Genomic DNA, 25419 nt, shown 5'->3' with positions numbered 1-25419 from the left:
CGTTTTCGTAACTACTTATCATATTATTTTTATTAAAGCTATTGTTTCATAAATTATATAAATTTGTTTTCGAGATAAACTTCTACATGGTTTTTACAAATTATTTAAACAATTTGAATAGATAAAATTCGTTAACAATAAATAAAATATTAAATATTAACTGAAAACTTTTCTATATTATTACTTTTGAAATACGTTGTTTAATTTTTGTAATTTGTTTAACTGCTATCGGCGGGTGTTTCCGAAAGTTTTTTCTAGAACAAAATCAGTTATTAAAAAAGATTATTATGTATATTTATAATATTAGTTTTTATTTTCAGTTGAACCCCGATAACTCGACCCTCGTAAAGTTGTAATCCGCTGAACCCCTAAATACGCGGTATCTCGAACTATTTAGACTTTGTAATTTGAACAAAATGTTATTTTCCTGCGAGATATTGATATTACATATTTATACCCTGTAACTCGAATTTCAAAAAGCAGACTCCGTATAGTAAGGCGTAGTTAGTAAAGTATAATGACATTGTAGTTAGTAAAATAGAATCGCGCCCTTCTGAATCGAAATTTTAGCAATTTAAAGGATTTACCTCTGTATCTCGAACTACTTGTTAAGTCGAAAACTCATTTAGACGAAATTTTTGAATTGACTTGAGGTTCGAGTTATCTAGATTCCACTGTATAAATAAAGTGAATGCTAAATGTGATACTTCATAAATTTGGTTTAAAATTATCACTACGATGTTTAAAATTTCGTTGAAAATGCTTTTGAACTTAGTAGTTATCGCAAAGAATTTTTATCAATTTAAACTGCTACTGTAATCTTTTACGATAGAAATATTGTTCGAAAGTTTTACCTACTGTTTTAAAACAAAGAAATATTTTTATGATCTTTTTCAACTTACTTCAAAACCATTTTCGCTTTGTACTTGTTCATATTTGTCTTCATCGCGTTTTTGTTCTTCTATTGATTTTTGAAAATTGATTTCACTCGGAATAACAGATAACGTTATTTTTCCACTAAGCATAATTGTTGGTTCATTATCCTCGTCATATTCATCTTCAATAATTTCTTTATTTGTTAACGAATCTGTTATTAATATTTGAGATTCAGTTGGTATTTTGTTTTCTAAAATAATTGATGGTGGTGGTTCTTGCGTTACTGTTTCCTAAAATTACAAATAAAGCTGTTTTTATGGATCTGAAAACTGTGCAGTTCAATTTGAACAACTTCATTTATCCGAATGGATAAAAGATAAAATTAAACACTAAAACGTAGTGCCATCATCAAGTACATCCAAGCGCTGGCATAAAAACTCTAAGATCTAAGAAGACAAAGAATGGATTTCAGAAACTGTCAATGAAAGCCTGATATAAAAGCTGAACTATAGGGAAAATCTATGGAACTATAGAGATAACTTGACAGCTGCTACAAGGTAATTTGACCTTAGACAGAAAAATTTTTATTCGTAGCCAAGGCAAATTTTATGAAGCGATCTACTTGAAAATGTTCTTTTCGACAAAATAATAGAACCAGGAAAAATGCTAAGTTGAATATTTTCTGTACATACATACGAAAGAAAGTTCAAATTTATTCATCTATTGAATTTTGAGGAAACACATGAAATATTTTGTGCTAAAAAAGGAAATTTCTTTATAGCAAGATTTTTAAAATTAAGACTTAAGAGGATTCTCCTAGTCACTTCGATGTATTAGACATGCTGCTAACCAAGTTTATGGGAGAATATATTTAGGTATATAAACACATACTAAATGTAATGGTGGTGCAATAGGGCTTGATGGACGACTCCATGGTTTTCCACCTTCACAACTCTCAGTAATTTCCATTCCAACAACTTTGATTGTAGTCCCTTCTTCTTGTGCTTCAATATTTGTGATATGTTCCTTTAATGATTCCATAATTTCGTTTTGTTTCTTATCGTTCGTATGTTCTGATATTTTTGAAATATCACCATTGCTTTTGATTTCAGCCGCGTTATAACTTTCATTAGAATTGATATTTTCCAAAGATGTCTCATTTAATTCTGTAATCTGTTATTTATTTTCATATTATTGTTAATTATTCTTTTTTAATTATTTATTTTTTAGCACAATAAAAAATACAATCAAAATAATGTTTAGACGATATTACTTATACTATTGTAATCGTCATGGATAACGGTTTTCTAATTTGACATTTTCGCTTAATTTTTATTGTGCTAAACTTTATTGTTTCCTTTCAAGAACAACTTTATTATATATTTTGAAATTAATAAATTCAATTGTCAAATATTCCCATGAGACTGGAAACTAATTATATAACTCCTGAATTGATTTAGACAAATAAGATGATAACATTTCGGATAGTGTGAGATTAAAGAACATAACTAGAAAATTATGATATTCATATACAGTTTGATAATATTCGTATTAATCGAAACGTGTCACAATTATTTTAAATGAATTCCATATAACACGCAAATTATTTTGGTTCCGTTTTAAGTAATATCTGACAATTTTTTTAATTATTTCCAAAATATATCATGCAGGAAGAAATTTTTAACAGGCATATTGAAATTATAGGTCTATATAGAAAAGATTTGTAATTAAAAAAAAGTATTATGTTATTAAACATAAACTGTTTTAGCAGCAAATTTGGAGAATAAAATACTAGTAAAGAACAAAGGTATAACTAAATTAAACTGCAAAATGATTTAATCCAAATCTAGGAAAATTGATAATTTGAGTTTTTTTAATAATTTATCATTATTTAAAAGATACTCTTTTTCATCTAGCAACTATTTAAGATGTTGAACGATTACGGATTTGTAGAACTGGTTATTTATCAAACAACAAAAAATTATTAAAACTGAATCTAAGACTCCATTTTTACTGTAACTAGATTTACTTTTAAATTGATCATAATTTAAAGTACATAGCATTTATTTGTGAAAAATTTAAACGACAATTATATAAATGTTCTTGCGTATGAAATTATTTTTGGGCAAGCTATATTTACCAAAAATCTCTTATGAAAAAAATACGTATTTACTATCTATGAAGCGATAGCTAAGAAATTTTGAGCAAAAAGTGCCCACTATGAATAAAATAGCTGTTAAGTATGGAGCCTTAGTTTAATAATTATGAAATAATATTTAAAATTTTTAATTGCAGTTTGATTTGTCGCTTATCTATTCTATAAACACGAAAAAGAAAACTTGAATTTGAAACAAAGTTAAGATGTTTCATGCAAAATGATCGGCGCAATGTGAGTAATTACTTGATTTTGAGTTTACACAAAGACAAATGGATTTTGAACATTTTAATAATCGATTCATATGCCATAAAAATAATGTATAAGTAAGTACCTAAAATTTCGAAATCAAAAAGCAAAAAATATTTGGTATATTTCACAAAAAAAAAAAATGAATGACTTCATATTCAAAAAATTCAAAGATAACAATATAAAAATATCTTCAGTTTATGGCGCAAAAAATAACAACGAATTTCATAAAAATTTCAAGTTGATCATAAACAAATCGTAAAATATTGTCTAGATAATGCACCAAACCTTAAAAAATAACATAAAAATAGTATTAATCGCGATTATGAAGTTTTAGTTTCGATCACAATAAATTATTATTATGAATAAAACATGAAATGAAATAATAAATATGTATTTTCTTTCGAAAAAAATATTTTGGCAAGTTTTTATTTAATTTATTTTGAAAGGCTGCGAAATTGTATCAATTAGCGGCAAAAGGGAAAGAGATTTGCATTTCATATGACTGAAAGATGAATTTTGTTATGACTAAATCATATTATGATAAATTAACGGAATTTACTCGTTACACTGGGCTTAAAAAAATAATAAATAATTTGATTCTTACTAAACCTAAACTTGTTTGAACGAAAGAAAATGTATACTTTATATTTTTTGTAATAATTTGATAATTTTCGTAAATGTAAGCACTCGTGCTGTTATAAGCGAACTCCAGTAATTAAGCAATTTGTAATTTTTTCATTGTGTAAGTAAATGTCTAATTGAATTTGTAATTAGTAATGACTCAAAAATAAGCACAACTCATTTAATTCAAAATTATAAATAAATATAAATGTCGATTTATAGAAGAAAAATGAAGTTTACTTAATTGTTTTGACTAATTTTATTTACTTATACTTAATAAAACTAATTTTTCAAATAGGCTACATATTTTATAATATAATATAATCAAGATTTTTAATGGTGAAAACAATTAAGTAGAGCTTTTTAACTTAGGAAAATTATCTAACTGAAAAATTTATATTTGATTTCGTTAAAAAAAGAGAAACTCTAAGTGAACCAGCTTAATATTAGTGTTTTCAACGGATGTTGATCTCAAAATATCACCGCGTTTCTTTATATACTGGGACTACTGCGCATAAAGCGAAACAAAGGAACACAACCAAAGTCAGTAGCTGTAGAAACATTGTTTATTGGAGTAAACATCATCATCTAAATCTAGACTCTACCGATAATAATATTCAACGAAATCTATACTCGGCTTTATCTCCTGATGGCTACCGATTTATTATCTAAGGCGATTAAACATCCAAAGTTCTCATCAAATTATAAAGTAATCGGTCTAATAGAACTTGAGATATCATATCAACCACCTCGAAAAATGTTTCAAGAAAAACAAGTTTGAGAGATAATTCCGGCAGAGTAACTCGGATAATAATTCTCACTTTGGATTAATCGGCGATCCCAGATTCATATTTCTGCTAACCGAGCTGTTTTTCCTTCTTTTAAAGAAGCAGAAGCTCGCAGTACAGAGCGATCAATTCGAACTTCGTTACCAGAAAATTCGCTGTATCTCCGAAAATAATTCGAATTTTGAAAAATCCGTTAAAGGACGTATTCTTAAATTGATTTCTTCAAATTTCTAGACCAGAATACTACCTTAAGATTAGAGACACTGTAAACACCTATACTCGACGTATAGTCGTTGTGTTTTCTTTAACAATGTATTAGAAACAGATTCTCTGATTAATAAAATGAGTATGCATACTTCTAATATTCTCCCATAAGCGTTGTGCGATCTAAAACGAACGTTATATAGTGTATTACCACCCTTTAGAAGGAATTGATGAATAGCTGAAAAGAAATTGTCGTAGAGTCGAAAGCAAGCGATAAATATACATAAAAAGTGATTCTGTAAAGTTATAGAGATCGTTAGTTAAAATTTCGTTACATAAAATTTCGATGACATACTAAATCACTTATGTATCAATTTCTTATCCTCTTTACAAAGTAATATATGTTTATCTAAACAACTTAATATTTAGAAATGAATAAAATTATGATTTTGATTTTTAATATCTCCATACATAGTTTTCATCCTAAGATAAAGTAGAAATTTATTATCATAGATCGTACAGTGTATATCTATCCTTAGAGAACATTTTATATTTCGAAATTAAAGCTCTGCATTTGTGCGGACATAGATAAAAATTTTACTGTGATTTAATTGCATTTTTAAATTAACTATGTCTAACGCACCAAGATATCGCATTTAGAGTGATCAACAATCGCTGAAAATACTAAATTCATTTCACAAAAGCGATAAAATGTATATAAACAAAATAGCAAGCAAAGAACTCTCTAGCTACCTGGTGCTCTGGGACAGTGGTAGTATCGATGGTGGTGCCATTGGACGCGGCGGCGCGCTGCTTGGCTAGCAATTCTCTTCGTTGATCCACCTCGGTTAGCATATCCGTCAGTGCCGTCACAACTATAGAAAGAGAGAAACAAGCCGACTAACACATTACGTCAGTCATTCTCTCTAACAATATTATATAATATAATAATACTTATCATATCGATTCAACATCAATACAAATACAAATAACATGTAATGTTATGCAATTCATATATAATTATGTTTTTTTTTCAAAAATGAATTTATGTTGCCCCCTCACCACCACCCTATACCAAACCACTTTGTAAATAAATCCATAAATTATCAACATCATCATGCAGCTACAAATTTTTTTTGTACGTGCTAATAAATCACGATTTCCTTTGTACTTTTGAATTTAAAAAAATTTAACTTCTCTAAATGAAAAAAATTAATGAATTAGCCTAAGTTAAAGATTCTCAACCGCCGGTTTTTGGAGTAATCAACCCGTTCGTGGAGATATTTTTACCCGACGAGTAAACTGTGCTGTATTCCTGTTAATTTAATTGTTAATTCCATTCGCTGCATTACATATTTATGCGAAGCGGGATTTTTAACAATGATTACGATAAAACACATCTGCTTTTCGTTTTCCGCGAAACGGTAAATGCCGTTTTCTAGGCATTTACCGATTCAAAAAAGGTTGAGAAACACTGGCCTAAGTCATAATTTTTTTACAGTTAATTTTAAATTATAATTTAGGTCTTCAGGGTTAACATAATTTTGATTCTTATTTTGAAAGTTTAAAAATTTGATTAAAGAAAAATTATTCGATTAAAAATTACTCTCAGAAAAAAATATTAAAAAAATTTGAATAATGAGAAGATGTTTCACTTATCACCCCGATAATTTGAGATTAGATCGCAAAGTTAGTTGTATGTTTACAAGGCAAGGCTTAATGCGCTTGACTTGTGTAGCAAGGATTAATTTGAACAGTGCACGGAATTCTAGAGTATAAAACAGTTAAAAAAACTTGTGCCGAAAGGACAAGCGTTAAAGGCGTACTTTCCGCAAGTATTGCATAAAAGATTGACAAAACAGCAACTTATTTATAAATCGTTTCAGATCCGTTTAATTATTTTAAATTCAAATTATGTACATAAACTTATTTATAATAAATGGCCACATTCAGAAGTTGCATATCGTATTATTTTTGATTCATAATCGATATTTTGAAAAGTTTTATATCCGACGGTTTATTTTTGGTAACTGACCAATGTAATTACTTTCTAATCGATTAGCAATCAAAAATTTGTTTCTGAATATAATTAAATTGTATTACTTATAATGGTCTTTTTTAACATTATAACTATTTTTTAAAAGCATAACGAGACTACACACTGGTAACATTTTAAATTGTAATTAATGCAAATTTCGAGCAAATAAACACATTCATTTCTTTTTGTATTTCTTCATTTTACTGGTATCGATTGAGACTGGAAAATCCTCTGAATTAATCATCAAACGTCAGGCTACGTAGAAATTTTCTATAAATCCATAAAAACTTAGTACTATTTATAGAAACTTTAAACGTGATATAACACTAAACATCAAAGTAGCAAATCTGATATCGAATTCGCATTCAAAGCGATAAAAAATTCTTGTCTAAAGGAAGCATAATAAATCAATATTTTATTTTCAATTTTTCCGAAATACCATTAATCACAAGTTTTTTACAAAATATTTTTAAAATGTCATGAAATTTTCTTCTATTATACTAGATTTGTTTTGCTTCTTAAAAACATGTGAAAATGTTATTATCCATAGTGGTCTGCTGTTATCAATAACAATATGTTTGTCATTGACTTAGTACGCATGTGCATATTGAGCAAACAATTTAGATTTTAACAAAAAAAACTTATCTGTTTAATTAACAATTAAAATATTACCGTGTGTTTCTCAAAAAAAATTTACATATTGTATAATTTTTCATTATTAAAGTAATTTAAAAGTCACCTCTTGAAAGGGGGCGGATTATAGGGTAATAGGGTACGGATAAAAACTTGAGAGCAACGTAATAGGTGGTTGATATATATACAACAATGCCGGAACGTACAATTAAAAAAATTTAACAAATAGGCCATCATATTTTAAATATAGACAAATTTAATATATTTTCTAATTTGAACTAAGTTAATTTTAATTTTGTGACAATTACTCACTAGCTTTTTAATTATTTTAAAATTTGTTAAGTTTATTATTATAATAATTCTATTAAAAAAATATAATTTTTTAAATAATAAAACATATCACAGTTTTAAGATGTGGCTAGATATGACAAACATCACGTATAGGCGAGTCAAATAGGGATATCATTTTGTACAACATTTCAATTTCGTTCATTTTGCGGGATGATATTCCTATTTTACTCGTCTTTTATAAGGTGTTCACGCTAATTTTTCTAGGTGGTCTCATTTGGATGAATAATTCTGAACAATTTTTTTATTTTAGGAAATTAAAAATGTTTAGATAGACTATAGTGGAACGTCCATTTGCTGTAGAGATCTATTTTCTGATAATCTCCATCCAAAAGACCTTACGCATTCGATTTCTTCTTTGGTCTAAGACAAGCAATTATGCCCCAGTTGTTCTATAGCCGCATCTTTATTCGGCACTAGCATCGTGCACCAAGCGAAAAGCGCCTTTCTATTAATTTAAGATTGTTTAACCGCTTGATTTTGGTCTAGGGAATGTGTATATAATTTTTAATTTGGCAAAATTATGAAAATTTATTTAAAATACTTCAATAATAATACTGCAACAACATATTGTATCCATAGCTAGATGTATCACGTGATATTAATATATACCACGCATGTCTTTAATCATCATTTTGATGGCCTATTAGATGAGTAAGAATATTTTAAACAAAACATGAGTATTTTCTTTGAAAACATTGAATTTATAATCCAGTAACTTTAAATATAGAAAATTATAGTCTGCGTCAAAAGGTACTATCAAAAACTACGCGCTCGAGCTCACAAACTTGGATTATTCATTGAGCCAACATCATAAACAAATTTGCAAAATAATCAGAACTACCGTATTTGACGCAAGCTCTAAAGTTACGTTGATAAATTTTGAAAGGCTTTATCTCGGAAGCTATTGTGTCTACAGAGACAATTCTCGTCTTATATTGTATCAAATTAAGTCATCTTTAAAAACGTCATAAAAAGGCACTACAAAAAAACTAGTTCTTTAGGCCTATAATGGCCAAAATCTGAACAAATTTTCACGGTTTTTTGTTTTCTAAAAACGTTGTGTTCGGCTCTCGATCTCACAAACTTGGATTATTCATTAGACCAACATCATAAACAAGTTTGCAAAAAACAGAAATACCAGATTTGACGCAAACTACCCCATACGTGCAGGCGACAAGGTTACTGGATTGTTAAGCATTCAACAAAAATTGTTTAGTAGCTTTTTGGTACTAGATTGGAATGTTTCAATTTTTATATACTTTTTGTCTTATCAATTGTCTTTAGATTAGTCGAATTTTGTAAACGTGGTGAGATTTGGGTTAACTAGAATGAATTTGTCACTATTTTTACATTGTTAATGACTGGATTACCGTAACGATCGCAATTTCTTACACAGCAATACTATCTACGATAGTTTCTCGCTATAGACCGAGCTTGATAAGTTAAAGAAGGGTCAAATTTCATCAGTGATAAATTTGGTATTGTGACTTTTAAGTTACCCTACTTAATGAAATATTAAACTTGATATATATTTTAAAAAATAAGCTAAAATAATGGAATAAAACAACTAAGAGGTAATAATAAGCATAATAATAATCGGTAACTACGGTGTGTAGCTGAAATGACATTGATATTAAATAGGAATGATTGAAAATTATACTACTTAATCGCGTTTGGTGAATAATAATAATAATAATAATAATTGTATGCTAAATATTAACATAGCGTGGATGGCATGCATTTGTGGTGGTGTTTGATGAAGCTTCAGACGTTGATGGACAGAGCCTAACCTGGGGGGCTCTGTCCGCACCCCCTTTAATAGGCACGGTACCCATCTGAGCGATGATCCGCGCCATTGCTCGTTCGGTGTCTTGTAGTCGTTTACGTAGTTGACTTATTTCAATTTCTCCTGAAAGATAAATTTATTCACCGAGACGTGACCAGACTTATTGTCCAGTTTTTGTAAATCACATGTATTCAAAAACCGAAAGCAAACATTTTTTTTTCTTAAATTTTAATAAATTACCTTACTCATTTACAAAATAATAATAATTACAATAATAAAATGAAATTAATTATTTTTTTTAAAACAAAAAGAAAAATATATACTTATTTGTTTGCATTCAGAAAATCCAAAAAAATAAACAACTAACAAGGTTGCATTAAAATATTATTTATATAATATAATAATAAATTATGACTCAATCATTATTACCGATGTATAATTTATTCTAAACATTTTCTACTTTGTGAAAATATTAGAAAAACAAAAGAAATTGTACTTACTAGTGTCTCTCTCTTTCCATCCTATATATAATTGTAAATGCAAGTAAAAGACAAATTGATTATTTAAAAAAATAATATTTAGTGTCGTTGTTGAAAACATTTTTTAGAGTTCGTGGGAAAAACCATCATGTATTTATTGAAACTCTTTTATTAGCTTGGTATGTATCTATGTACCGGAATCGAACGTGATTTTCATCCACTTTAAAATGTCATATTGAAATGAAACTTTGCATATTTATCAAGAACCGATGACAATGCAATAATTTAATAAGTTTGTCCGACGATCTTGACCAGGATCTTCAGAATTAACGATTAACTACCAAAACCAAAATCGTGCCTAAATTTTTCGATACGTATATACAACGAAAGTTATAACTATTTTAGTGTAACACCGGCAAACGGCAAAAAATCAGTGGCAGACGTAACAAATTTTTATAATAATTGAAATTCTTCCTTATTTTCGATTTGGGTAGGAATTTTTTACCATATTTTATCGCTAAATAATTAAATTACGAAAAATAGTCATTTCGGATTTCACTAAAAAATCCTCATTAGGTCTGCAACAGTACTGCAACAAACCCTCTGTAATCTGGAACTTTTTGAAAAAGAATACCTTGTAATCCGACAAATTACATATCAAAGTGGAAAGATTTCAATCATTTTCTAATTTCATCCACGCAGAATTCATGTATTTATAATAAATCTGCATTGTAATTACCGTTATAGTTATGTCGGATTACAAGGGTTTTCGAATTAGACAGAGGCCGGACTACTACTTGTTTGTGCCCACGAACCCTATTTTGGTGTGGTCTAAATCACATTTAAAAAATGTTTATACTATAAATTTGTTATATTACTCTGAATAATAGATACAAACCTAATTTAGTACTTGGTGGGTCATCTTTTTGTGATTTAACACCGTAACGTTTTTCACTTGAATATTCTTTATTAAATACTCGTTTGTGGAATAATGGATCAGGTTGTACAGATGGATAGATCAAATTGCTTTTATCTTCTTTCTTGAACATTATCTGTAATTTGAAAATATTTTCTCTTTAGTATTCCGTTTTTTTAAATATTGAATCACTAATATTTGGGTTATCTACGATTTTTGATAGCTTAATACTTATGAATAAAAAAATAAAATGTGATTAGAAATTTTTTTAAATGCATAAAGCTTCTTATAATACACCAAAAAATAAATCCATTTTTTTTCTATTGGTCGTGGATAAATGGTACTCCACTGCGTACGTTATTTTCGAGAATGCTTACAGAACAAGTACGCGCATAGTATCAGATAACCACGCTCATTTATATCATATTTTCGTGAGTGCGGCCATACACTATGCACAGGTTTAATACAATTTATTCATTCGACTATCGTTTTTAATTTTCAAAAGTAGGCAGATCAATGGTTGCGTCTAGGCGAAGTGAGCCATAATCCTGGTAAGATAGTACTGATCCCTCATGTATCTTAAAGAAAACAAGTGAAAATAAACAATTGACTGAGCTAATTGTGGAAATACCCTGAATAGACAATTATGTTAAATATTAGTGTTTGTATTATTTTTAATAAATTAGAAAAGTTGAATAAACCAACAAATTCATGGCGGCCTTCCAGTCACTATTTGTTCTACTTACAAATTTTCACACAATTTTCGGAAAAAATTTTTCTAACAAAAGTTGTTTATTTTTTTACAAGGAACATTTTTTACATTTAAATTTTTGTTCTGTCTGTAACGGTTTACAAGATGGATCTTACAAACCCAAAATCCAATTTACCTATGTTGCTCATTTACGAACTCAAATTCACTTTTTGTTATATCTTCTTTTTGTTTTTGAGCTATAGTTTTAACGAGCGGACAGACGGAACACGGACAGACAAACGGAAAAGGCGTAATTTGGTGATTTTATGAACACTTATACTAAAATTTTTTACGTATCATCAATATATTTCTAAGTGCTACAAATTTGGGACTAAAATTAGTATACTTTGATATATATTGGCATAAAAATCGGTTTAAAAAACAGGGTATAAAAATGGATTCTTAATAAATCGGGTGCCGGTACTTTGTTGATTTTTTAGTGAGCACTCACCTCAGCTAAACGCAGCCAATGTTTTATACTATACGTAATAAAGCAAAGTTGATGTATTTTTGAAATTAAAAAAAGTTAAATACATGAAATAAATTTTTATTTAAAAAAATGAAAAGGGTAGAATTTAATTTTTGTAAATTATAAAATTTAAGTCCATTTTACTTAATAATACTAAAACTAGACAATGAATGCATAGCTTGACGGGTTTAAAATGCAAAATTTCTTTAACTATTAAAATTAGTAGTGTAAAGTTTCATAATCACATAGATATTTTATCAAAACTTTGTGTACACTACACTTTGTAATTTTTAAGTATACGATGAAAGAAAAATCTGAATTAAAGGATGAAAATTTTATAATTTCTACGCATTTCAATAATTATTATATTGAATGTTTTAAAAATATTTGTTATTTTGTTTTAAAACCAAAGTACATAATGTGACGTAAATAGGGAAATTTTTAAAGTTAGAGATGACTGGAATACATGTAAATATTCTTTTAGAAGTAAAAAAATACTACTTTCATATTTAATTTTTCGAAATTTTCTGTGCTACTCCTTATTATTAAGATTTTGAGATCTATGGATTAAAGCTATCTTAACATCAAGAAGTTTAATCTTTAAATCAATTTGAACACTGAAGTATGTTTGTAACGATGTATTCTGGCGATTTAGAAAAGTGCTTTTTATGAATGTATCCATCAACGTCCTTATATATAACAACGATAGCTGTGTGGAGGCCTTTAAACTTGAAACTCGCATAATAGGGAATATTCATGAAACTTAAAACTTACTTAAAATTAATTAATAAAAGTACAAATTCAGTGAGGGCATTTAAAAATTTCTAAAACGGAAATTCAAATTTGTATACGGACGTAACATCAAAGAACGGGCTTGTCAAATTTGTTGACATACTGTATAATATTAATTACTCACATTTTATATGGTATTTCATTAAATTATACTATTCTACGGCTTTGTATTAGAAAACTTAATAATAACGAGTGTAAATTCTGTGTTGTAAATTCATTTTTTAAGTGTAAATTATACATTGAACTGTCACCAATTGACAGATCACGTACTTATACGTCATCAACAGAGAGCGCCAAAAAATATCTCAAAATTATAATGTATTTTAAATATTTTTTTACACTTAAATACACCATTTTTAACAGTATTTATATTTTACACTTTCTTATAACGATGTAAACAATGAATTAAAAATATTAAAAAAAAAATACATGAATATTCCCTATTAAGTCAATTATTGAGTAAATTTGATCATCCGTGATTCGGCGTGTTTTTGTATTAACTTAAATTTTTTTTAATCCATGTTGTCAACGAAAATTAATATTTTCCAATTCATACCGGAAAATGTCAGGATATAGAAATCTATTAGCTGGTAACATTATCATAAAACAGCAGTATGAATATAATAGCATGGGTTTTCAAAATAATTGAGAAGAAAACAAAAAAAAATGAATCAAATGCACAATCGAAATGAATATTTGAAGAGTAGATCAAAATGTTAAAAAAAGAATAAAAATAATAATAAAATAAATAATAAACTGATATTAAAAATCAATAATTTAAACACATAAAATATCTTTATTACAACATCAAGTATAAATTTATATAATAAATACGTGTATATGTTATGTATAGGTATTATATAACAGTAATTATTATCTCAAGACAATTTGTTTATCATCACCGTCCATTATTAAATTATTATAGTCTTTAAAATTTTTTTGTATCCACATTATTTTCTCTAAATGATTATATCGTTTCAAATTTGTTTTCGTGAATTTTGTTGGAACATCTTTAATTGTGAGATATTCTAAAATATGAGAATCATCATCACTACTGTTTATTATTTCATTTTTATCCGGTGATCGGTAGTTCCTATTCCGAGTTTTTAGATTCTCATTTTTCGAATTCGATTTTTCATTGTTATTTGATCGAACCTGTAATTGAAGAGATTACTTATGAAATAAATAACTCTTCCAAACACACATCAATATTTTATAAAGATCTATTTTATTAATAGAGTTCAAATTTAATTGAAATTGTCTTTCGGATAGAATCGTTTAATTTAGAGGAATGATTTTAGCTTAAAGCATATAGATACGAAACTAAATTATGAATGATTTCTAGGTTTTACAATCCTAAAAATACACTAAAGTTGACGGGAATCGTGTTTGAGCTTCTAGCATCTAAAATTATTGGCATTTGTCTTGGAAAACAATTTTTTTGCAATATCCAACTTAATTCTATTTCCAGTGCTGTTTACCTATTCGTATATGTACCAATAATTGTAATTTTGTGATAAAAATTTGTTCAATTATTATAACTTGAAAATTTTTTATCATATTTCTAGCTGAAATATTCATTATACAACAGACCTTCTTGATGAGAGATTGAACTCAGTGGCGTAGATAGAACTAATGGGGCCCCCATATCAAGATTTTACGCTGGATTTCTATTATTTCGGCACAGTTTCGCGACAGTTCGGTGGCTTAAATTGCAAAAATTAAAGAAGTTAAAGCTAATTAGCTGATGTGAAACAAAATACCTCTAATTTATTAGGGATGAACTTTTATTTATACAAACGTCTTTGAAATAAATCAAATACTATCTTATTTTTTTTATTTAATTTTATTAGAAGTTCGACGCCTCGTTTTTTGAAGGCTGTGGTGGCTCTGTTTCCCTTTACCACAGGTATGGCGATTTCCGCGCTCTTGTTTATAGCTTTTTTTCTTAACAAATCGCTTAATGTACTTAAAAATACTGGTAAGATCGAGTGTTCTCGAAGACAGAATTATTCATCAAAAGCCTAATTTATCAAAAACTTTAAATATTATACCCATTACCAGAACGACATGGTATGTAGGTATCATTCCAACTCGACAAACAGTAGATTTTTTTATTGAGTTCCAAAAAAGACGTTCGGTTTTTCTGATAATGACTTTTCTCTGAAAGACAACGGCAGCTGAATAAACCGGAGACAGGAGAGACATCTAAGAAGAAAAAATTAGGATGATTTGGCCACATCCTTTAGAAAGTGTATAACGATAGTAAGCAGGCTTTGGACTGGAAGAAAAAATCAAACCATGGAGAAAAGGAAAAAAACTTGGTCGAAGATAAGAGAAAGTGGAAAACTTTTGTGTTGGGTTAAGTCTCTGATGGACACTTTAAAGCAAACAAACAATACAATGACACGACAGACTTATCACATATCTTTGATAAAGCAAGGTAGATATCTTGATATATATTTATCATTATACGTAGGCGTATTTTGATTCGAAAACAATCATTTTATGAGATTTCTAGACGCTAAACTCAAGATGAAACTGAATTTGCGAGGTTCTTATGTAAATAGATTCTGTACTGTGTTTTTTTAACATTTTGAGTAATTTTTACCCAAAACTAGATAACTTTTTTTGTTTAAACATGATTAAGGTGGTATGGCGGTAAACGGTACAGTAAAAAAATCTAATTTTTTTCTCTGAACGTAGTGAGCTACGAATTTTTGAATAAAATAGTGCTTAACTGTCACCCTCTATGCTGCCATACTACCTTAACGAATAGATATAAAATAATTCTAAGTATTTGTTCGATTTTCGGAAGATTTTATAACCATAGCATATACCTGCATACCTATAAGCCTAATTCTAAATTAAACAATGAATGAACGTTTGAATTGAAGCAAAATTTTATAATCCTAAATATAACAATATTCATATATATACTTCAACTTTTAATCACATTGGTGTAAACTGTGTAAACATTTTAGAAATATGACTCTTACCTTCATTAGTGTGTATGTGAAGAATATCACAATTCCAATTGTGTAGATGGGCATCACAATTCCCATTGTACTGGTTGACTGTTTTGGTGGAGGTACGACATGGCCAGCTCCTCCAATCGTTGGTCTCATGCCAGGAATTGGACCTGGCTAAAATAAAATAAATATTTAGTTTATATTTTGAAAAAATATCATCTTAACAGTAACAAATAATAATTTTCAGTAACAAATTATAATTTCTAAATTATTCTCAGAGAGGCACAATTTTTCCTTTAACTAATTGATGGCAATATAGTCGCAAATAACGATTTTTATGAAATTTAGTATGCAGGGGGTTTTTGGGGCTAAAAATCGATCTAGCTAGCTTTCAATTTTAGAAAACGTCATTTTATCCGTATTTTCAGGAAAAACGGAAACAAATTGAAAAATATGAATCTTCCTGACATCTATTGGCGAGTAGTAATATTATTATTTTTTTAATTGGGAGCAACCTTGGATCATATATTTTAAGTATTTTCAAAGGGAGTAACTAAAGCTCGTTCATCCAGGTACTTTTACACTTTATGGGAAAAAACCAAAAATTTATTATAAGATAGCTTAGCTTAGGAAATAATTCAAAGTTTTATACAAAATGTTGAGCTATTATTTTCTTTCTATGAGAAAGTTATTTTCTAAAAGTTTAGGTTGTTTTAGGTATGTGTTTACTGCTTACCCGTCCAGGTACCACACGTGGTTGTTGAGAATTAGCTACCATTGATGCAGCTGCCGATGGTGGAATAGCTCTGCCACGTTCACGTAAAGCTGGATGTAACATGTCAGGTCGTAAATGAGCTGGACGTTCTTGTCTGACATCTATAACGTATATTGTTCTATGGTTATTTTCATGAAAATTTTTAGGGTTTATTATGTTAGTAAAAACAATGCCAAATTATGTTAAAATTAGTTTAAAAACAGGATTAGTTAATAGTTAGATCACATTGCTTTCAAGATAAAAAAGCTGATTATCGAAAGTATTTTCGCCTGAGCTTTTACCATTAAAAAAATCAAAAAATTCACCAGTCTTTAGTAAAAAATCTAATAGATAAATCTGAAAAAAGTATTATTGGAAATTGATGATTCCGACTCATTATCATTAATCTGATTGAAAATTTTGGGTTTAAAAATGGGATTTTCAATATGCATGCTATACTTGACATATAAAACAGGGAATAAAGACATTTCACTTCAAAAACATTCCTGGAAAGCTGGACTTTTGCATTAACCTTCTATTAAACCTGGGGGCAAAGGTCGCAAAATACGATTTTTCGCGGATATTTCGTTAACGATCACTGTTATCGAATAAATAGTAGTTATCAAATTTGTATATTAGGAAATTTTCTGCAAAAACCTGCAATTAATTTATAGGGACTGTAAACGAAATATTTGCGAAAAATCGTTTTTTGTGACCTTAATTTATTGTTATTATTATCACTATTAATAGTACATATATTAATAGCAAGGATATTATCTAAGAGTCAAAATGTTAGGGAATTCTTTTTGATAAAAATTCAAATTCAAATCCTATCATGTTATGAATAATTAAAATTATAATTAAAATTAATAAAATACAATTAATGTTTGTTAGAGATAACAAAAAAAAATGTCTTCTTACTTGTAACTTTAAGATCTAATATAACTGAATGCCTAACACCTAACGCATCAGCCGAAACCCCAAAATTATATTTTAAACATAATGAACTATTTACTGAGCGTAATTCATCTAAGATTTGACGATATGTACGCCCTAACAAAACATTTTCTTTTAAGAATAATGCAATATCAACACCACATGTTGATAAAACTTTGGAACGACATTTTTCTATTATATCATTTGAAAGTTTCCCACTTTCAAACGCTAATTCTACTCTTGGATCCGATGCTCGTAAGTCTTTTAGTATGTTACCACACAAATCTACCATAATTTTGATAGCATTTACATCTGTTTCCCATATTACATCACAACATCCTCCTATAGAGAAAGAAAATTAATTTTTTTTTATTAGAAAAGTTTAAGGAAATTTTTTCGATTGCTTTGACGCTTCATAATGCCTATTTCAAGTCATTTTGGGAGATTTAATGGTTCAATTATATTAGCCTAAGTTCATAAACGATAAACTTATATGCACTTCTGTTTCTGATTAGATTACCTTCTGTATCACTTGCTTAGAAGTGTTCGGATAATATCGTCTCAACGATACTTTCCAAACGCTTAGGATAACAAAATAATCCGATCACTAGTAAGAAAGTGAAACAGAAGATAATAGTCAATCAGATTCAGAAATTGTGCTATAATCAGAAACAGAAATATAATGTGTTAATTGCAAACATAATTCTGCATTTATGTATTAGCTACCAAAGTGACAAAAACCGCGCTTATCATTCACAGAAACTTTTTTGCTTCTTTCGATGCAAGGAATCTAGATTCGAATGCTTGAATCATTGTATGTCCAAGGGGAGTAAATCTAAAAAGTTAATCAATTAAACAATATTTTGGCATAAACACAAACTTAGCCACGAAATCAATTATAAAACCGGGTACTGAGAATAGCATATGAGGGCGCTGCACTTTACACGCTCATGGGATAAATCATATCTTTTATAAAATATAAATTTTTGTTACTGAAGCGCCGTTTACAGGTTGAATAAGACTTGCATGTTTTCTTTTGAGGCTAAATATACACTAATTTTAGAAATAAGTGTATAAATAGTATACGTCCATATATTTTGGCAATATCTCAGAATCATTCCATAATGAATAATCCATTATTTGCTTATTTAACGTCATATGTTTATGAAACAATGTATGAAATGTATAATAATTAAATGGTAAAGTAACAAAACCCCGATTTTGGGCAGTGTCTGAAAAAGACTATTATCAACAAAAAAAAAAAATGGATCTTATAATCTTATAGCATACTTTTTAGCTGGACTTTCAAATTGCATCAACATTAAACTTGCCCTTTCAAATTTTGCACAAACATTCGCATAGTTTCTTAGGAAGAAATATGCGAATATTCGTTAAATTACTAAGACAGAATGTCTTAGTAATGTGACGCGTACATAAGAAGAAATTATATACGGAAATGTAATGAAATCGTTTTCGCGAAATACAAAAATGTACAAAATACTACATCCGCCCCATCACAATTCTGTATTAATATCGGTTAAAGTATACGAAGGAAATTGTCCGTTTTTAAGTAAAATAAATTTTATTTAAAAAAAAAATTTTAAAACATGAAATTCGACAAAAAATAAAATTGAATATTTGTATTCATTTTTTCTAGATTATCAAATATGGACCTAAATAAATGACCAATTTCGGGTAATGACTTTCATTAATAAAAATTTATATCGCTACAGACAAAATGTCCTACTTAATTAACAATTTTATAGTTTTGATTATGTTTGATTTGTTAATTTAAATAATAGTGTTCTGTTGCAACACCAAATTTAACAAAATAAATGTGATTATAATATTATTAACGAACACTTTTGTAAAAAATTTTCCATTTACAATCAATCAGTTGGAATATTATTTAAAAATTTTTAATTTATTAATATTTTTTGCAATTTTAAATTAAATTCCACTAAAAGATCATTATTTAGTCGCCGGAAAATTTATTGTGACTACTTTTTTCATAAAAATGCTTCAAGTGATCGTTCCGGGGCAAATTTTTGTGCAACTTTTTTGAATTTTGGTTTTTAATAACATTAAGAGCCTATCCCTCATGGTTACAAAGTGTGTCGTACCTCAAAAAAGCTATTCTCGTTTTTTAGCTGATAGGGGGGCTGAACTATATACACGATTATAAAACGGATTTATGAAACTTTCACACTCCTTCCCGTTCCCCTTCGATAAAGTGCATAAGTCTATATTTTATATAAAAAGAGTAAATATGGCTAATATTATCGAATATAAATAGGGTATTCTACTATTTTTGAAAAAGTACTTCAAAATGTTGATTTTGCTAATAAAAAGCCACCAAAAATTTATTTCGGAAAAAAACACACGCTTTCTTAATGCCAAAAACTTAGATTAAATTTTGAGCCCTTTTTTAAACTGTCAAAAACGCCGGCATCCAATTTGATGACGTAATATGGGTATCACTATATGAAATAACACAAATAAGTTTGACAGATATATTCAAAAACATCTGATTATAATAAATATAAATACTTATTATCTATGTATACATTATACCCAGCTGTCTACAATGAACTAATCGATGGTCTATGACTCATACCGCTATGACATCACAGCAAGGCTTACCCGCGTTTTAGGTCACGTGATATACAGTTTAAAAATTACTATTTTTAATTTTAATATTTTAAAAGAAAAATGTGCTTTTATGACTCGAAATCAGAATATTAAAGTATATTTTTACATAAATTTTAACTTTTTTCAAATTTCATTATTTATTTTTGACTAACGATAATACCCTATTATAAAAATCGTATTTAACGTCATTTGCATATGTATAATCTTCTAAAAATATGTTATATTCAGTTATTTGTGTAAAAGAGAGCTTACACTATTTTTAAAATTCTAATAATGACCTTGACATAATAATGTATTTGTTGATTTTATAAAATTTATGTGGAAAAAAATGAAATATTTTAAATCATTACTGTAAAACTGTTCATGTAATACATCATTTCTTTAAATTTGTTATTGATTTTATGTAAGGATTAGTACTCAACGGTGCTAACTCAGCACCCACCCTCTACCGCTCACGTAATTTTCTTCCATTCGTTAGATGATGTGGTGAATGACAGTTTATACAATGTGTCCCAGAAGTTCGTAGCCATTCTTTAAAGACACCTTTCTTTTAAATTAAGTTAGATGCAGAAAAAAATTTAGGCAAAAGTAATTTGAGTCAAAGGGGGGGGGGAGCTCATGAAGGATCTCATGAGCACATAGGCACCTTGGCCTTTAAGGTCAGTTAACTGTTACCTTGATTGCATTCCTAATAAGAGATAGAAGACCACTTTATATTAGTTGTGCTATATAAAAAATCTAACATTTTTTATCAGATTTTTGGAATATAAATAATTCATTCACCTTAATAAATTTAAAAGAAATTTCCTCAATTGTTTAATAAAAAAGAAACCACGTTAAATCATCATGAAAAATTGCTCTGGAGTCAAAATTAATCTTGGGTTGCTGAAGGGCTAAATAAAAATTTTGGTTTGAATTCCCAACTGCTCAGGTAATAATTTTAATTTAACCCCTTTTTGGAGTTATTATTGAAAAAAGAGCTAGTCAATAGGTTTATTGGTACTCAATAACATCTAATTGGGTAGTCAGAGAAAATTTTTTAATCAACAATAGCCCAAGACCCAATATCTCGACAACGCCATGTTTCCTAGCCAAGCCTTATCCTATCAACCAAGGCCTTTTTACAAAAAAAAGTCCTATATAACTTTCTTTATAAATCACTATATAGTGACACAGTCCGGCTTCGCACTGGTGCAATGTAGATTTAGTCTTCTTAAGCCAGAAATATTGGTGTATTTAAGGGGTTGCCCACTTGGCCCCTGTATTAAGGAAACACAAGAGAGCCCCAATTGCATTTACGAAGACAATAAAAAAGAAGGGGAAGACGAATTTGTATTGAAGGACACAGCAAAGGGGCATCAAGTGCATTAACGAAGACTAACGCTAAAAAAAAAGTGGGAAAAAGACAAATTTTTATTGAAGGACACCATAAGAGAGGCACCAAGTGCATTAACGAAGATTGAAAAATAGAGCCTTATTTATAGATTTTGCCCACTAGACCTTTTTTCTTAAATCCGTTATTCGGGATAAAATTATCTACATAATAGTGAAAACAGTTTCAAAATCCCTTTAGTGGTTTAGAACGAGTTAGCGGATAAACAGACAGGCAGATTTGGAGAGCGATTTCTTTTTATACTATGTATAGATAGCAAAGAATCTTCAAATGGATGCATTCGATAATAATACCTTTCATAACTTTTTAAATATTTACAATTAGGTATTTTGGGCTATGTAAAACATGTAAGTTGATTTTTGCAAAATCCAGTTATAATTATAAACTTGTTTAAAATTGAAAGCGAAGGTGAATTTTGAATTTAGGTTAAGCGGCCAATAAAGGTAGTCTCTCTTTTTGCTAAAATAAATTTTAATATACAATATTATACACGTACTTTTTATTTTTTTAGGGTTCCGTTTCTGTACTAAAGTTAACATTTGTAAAGTTTTCCGAAAATCAAAAATTACATTGATAAAAAATAAACTCATCTTTAACGACATCATAGTTTTAACTGTAGAAATTTACTTTTCATTTCAGTTTTCAATTGAATTGTTAAATTTTCGGAATTAATGAACTATATAATAAAATTTGCACAAAAATAATACAGGACGTTTTACAGAATGTTTTAATTAAAATCGCTATTTTTGAGTATGATAGGAGGTACACTTTACTTTAAACTTTATATTTTACTTTAATTAATATATGCCTTTTATTGATGCTACGGAGCCCTTCATAAGAGGGCCTTATTTGCACTTAATCAATTTTTGTATGTTTTAAAATTGAATTTATATTTTAATTAGTGTGATATTTAAATCAATATTGGTTGGATAAATATTGATTTAAATATCACACTTCTGGTCTTAAATATTTGCTTTATGAAAACGTATAATTTACCATGGGTATTTTTTTTTTGGAGTGAAATCAAGTTGAAACAAGACATAATGATGTAGTATTATTACTATTATCAAAATAAATAATATTATTGATTAAAGAAATGAATAAAATACTTGTTTTTCATGGTTTTCTCTGCTCCTAACCCCTTAATTATTATCTTACAAACTTTTTTAAATAGTTAACCATATACGTGATGTGCAAAGAGAGTAAAATGTAAAAAACAAAAAAATGGTATTTAAACCCTGGTCTCTCCTACTCTTTATACTCTTTTAAAAGTAAAGAACTATAAATTTTTTTGAACAATTAGATATATCTTTATAAAGTTCACGATCCTTATCTATCTGATATATAACAAAAAGCGGTGCAGCGACGTTTTGATGCAACGCACTTTGCACCACTCTAAATTATACAGAGTGCTACATAAAAATTTTTACAACGTTCTACGACGTATAGTGCAGTTATTTTTAAAAAGCTTCCATGATTATATTTCGAAAGAAGAAATGAAAAATCATAAAACGAAACAAAAAATATCGGCTCATTTTTAAGGGGAATGAAAGTTTTTTTAAACGGGGACGTTTTTCATGGTTAAACAAGGGTCAACTTCGTTAAATGAAATTTTTGTAGCTAGTTCCAGTTCTTTGTCGCAAAAAAGTAAATTTTTCAATTTTCGGTTCCTGATTTTACGGTTTTTTAAAGCTAAAAACTGTAAGAATAGTACAGGAAAACAATTTTGTGAACAATATAGTTAATTGTTTTCCAATAAAAAATAAGAATCTGTAAAAAAATTATTATTTTGTAAAGTTGGTTAAAAATTCTTTTGGTGGAAACTTTTAAACCTAAAAATACCTCAAGTGTCAAAAATTGAGGTCTAGGAAAAAAAGTAATTTTTTCGTGAGGAACATTGATGAGGTTTACTTTTAATCTTTTTTTATGGGTATGGGTTCTATGAACCCATGACCTAATTGACCTATGTCGCTCTTTAACAAACTAAAAGTCACTATTTAAGCTCTCAACACATTAGTTACCATGCTCATGGACAGACTGACAAACAGGTAAATGGAAACCGATTTACTAGGTGACTTTAGAAACACCTTCACCATAATTTTATCCATTAACTATTCTAAGCATTTAAAACTTGAGACTAAATTTAATATACCAACTTTGATGTATTTCATATATAGATCGTTAAAAACAATTTTAAAAATTGCATCCTCAAGGCCGAATAGCGCAAATAGACCAATTTAGATTAATTTTAGCTAAATCGATTGATTTTGAGCTGTACTTTACGTGATAGAACTTACTAGAGACACTCTATATATATTCGAAGTATTAGTTTCTATAAATAAAAACTTTTTTATACAAATTTTCCAGTAATTATATTATTGTTTACAATTTGATAACGATTGTTATCTTATGTAACTTTCCTTTCAAGAAAATTTATACCAATCTATATTTTATTAAAATAAAAATATAACGAAATAAAAAAGTTCATAATATTTATAAACAAAAATAAAGATGACAACAATTACCTGATTTGTCTTGTGGTTTTGGTTGATAGGTATTTACATTCCCAGCATACATTGGATAAAAAACTTTCGGCCATAAAACTGCAAAACATCCTACAACAATAACCATTATAAAAACGGTTTTTCGCGGTCCCAAATCCACATTTGACATTTTTATTTTTCAATTCGTTTAACTATAATTTTTTATTTCGTAATTAGAATAAATGATCTAATATTTTTATATTATTTTTTGAACACACAATTTTTTTATTTTTTTTATTCTAAAATTATACATCAGTTACCAAAAATAACACGGATATGACGACATATTTATCAATAAAGCGCAGCTGTATAACTGGGCGTCGCGACGCCTATATTATTTTATTTATCGTTTTATGTATTAAAAATGTACAATGTGATCCATTTAAGTTTTCGTTCTTGTGGGTAATGTAGATTACGAATTTGGTTCGAAGTATTTTATTGTAAATAAAAATAAATTTGTATTATTGACTCTTATTGACACTTTTTTGTTCAATTTCTCAGGTGCGAGGAACGTTTCACCGAAAACGTGTATTTTTAGAATCTTCTTTAGGATATATAGGAAAAACAGTTGTACTTATACTCAAAATTTGTGTATATTTTATGTAAATTTTAAAGCCTTTTTTAAAATAACACAATGGCGATTAAATATTACACAACTATCGATAAATATGTGTAAGTCATGGCAGATGAAGATGAATCATGGAACAATATAATAATGTACCAAGGAGTATGTCCTATTGTACCTAGAAAGTTGTTTTATTGCAAATTAATCTAGATTTTCGTGTCCATAGAATAGTTCAAACAATGGTCATGAAAAAAATTATTTTTTCCACTTCCAAAACATTTTCTGGATTTCTCTAGAATTTTTACGGTTCTCCTTTAAGAGAATTAGGGAAGTCTGTGATTATTACATGTATAATTTGAATAGTCAAACCTAAAGTGTGTACTTCATTTAAAATTAGCTAAAAAAAACGATCCTAATGATATCAACATTTTCATTGTTGTACTTGTATTCATGATGTGAGTAAAAAAAGATAATTATAGATGAGTCACTCAAT

At 28.3% G+C, this 25419-nt stretch overlaps 1 protein-coding gene across 3 annotated transcripts; it reads right to left on the bottom strand.

Moving 5' to 3' along the window:
• Window positions 1-171: 171 nt before the first annotated feature.
• On the bottom strand, window positions 172-24655 carry LOC123299089 (resistance to inhibitors of cholinesterase protein 3). 3 transcript variants are annotated; one of them, XM_044881309.1, is made up of 10 exons: window positions 24344-24654; window positions 17759-18115; window positions 16820-16959; window positions 16111-16257; window positions 11082-11235; window positions 10205-10225; window positions 5650-5771; window positions 1768-2049; window positions 903-1166; window positions 172-254 (listed from the first exon to the last, which is right to left on the bottom strand). In XM_044881309.1, the coding sequence occupies exons 1-10, from the start codon at window positions 24489-24491 to the stop codon at window positions 219-221; spliced, it is 1671 nt and encodes a 556-aa protein (XP_044737244.1). In that variant the 5' UTR covers window positions 24492-24654; the 3' UTR covers window positions 172-218. The 3 variants fall into 3 exon arrangements, with proteins under 3 accessions (XP_044737244.1, XP_044737245.1, XP_044737246.1); XM_044881310.1 differs by lacking the exon at window positions 10205-10225 and having other exon boundaries at window positions 24344-24655; XM_044881311.1 differs by lacking the exon at window positions 17759-18115 and having other exon boundaries at window positions 24344-24655.
• Window positions 24656-25419: the final 764 nt, after the last annotated feature.

This window comes from Chrysoperla carnea, chromosome 4 (genome assembly GCF_905475395.1).
Source record: "Chrysoperla carnea chromosome 4, inChrCarn1.1, whole genome shotgun sequence".
Taxonomy (NCBI): Eukaryota; Metazoa; Arthropoda; class Insecta; order Neuroptera; family Chrysopidae; genus Chrysoperla; species Chrysoperla carnea.
This window is presented reverse-complemented; position numbering and strand designations above follow the sequence as displayed.

Bases quoted from the DNA above. Each gene is read 5' to 3' on its own strand.
- LOC123299089 (XM_044881309.1), bottom strand. From the start codon at position 24,491: ATGTCAAATGTGGATTTGGGACCGCGAAAAACCGTTTTTATAATGGTT. The intron at 5,772-10,204 runs GTAAGTACAATT...CTCTTTCTATAG, and splicing joins ATGGAAAGAGAGAGACACTA to TTGTGACGGCACTGACGGAT. The intron at 2,050-5,649 runs GTAGCTAGAGAG...AATAAATAACAG, and splicing joins CCACTGTCCCAGAGCACCAG to ATTACAGAATTAAATGAGAC.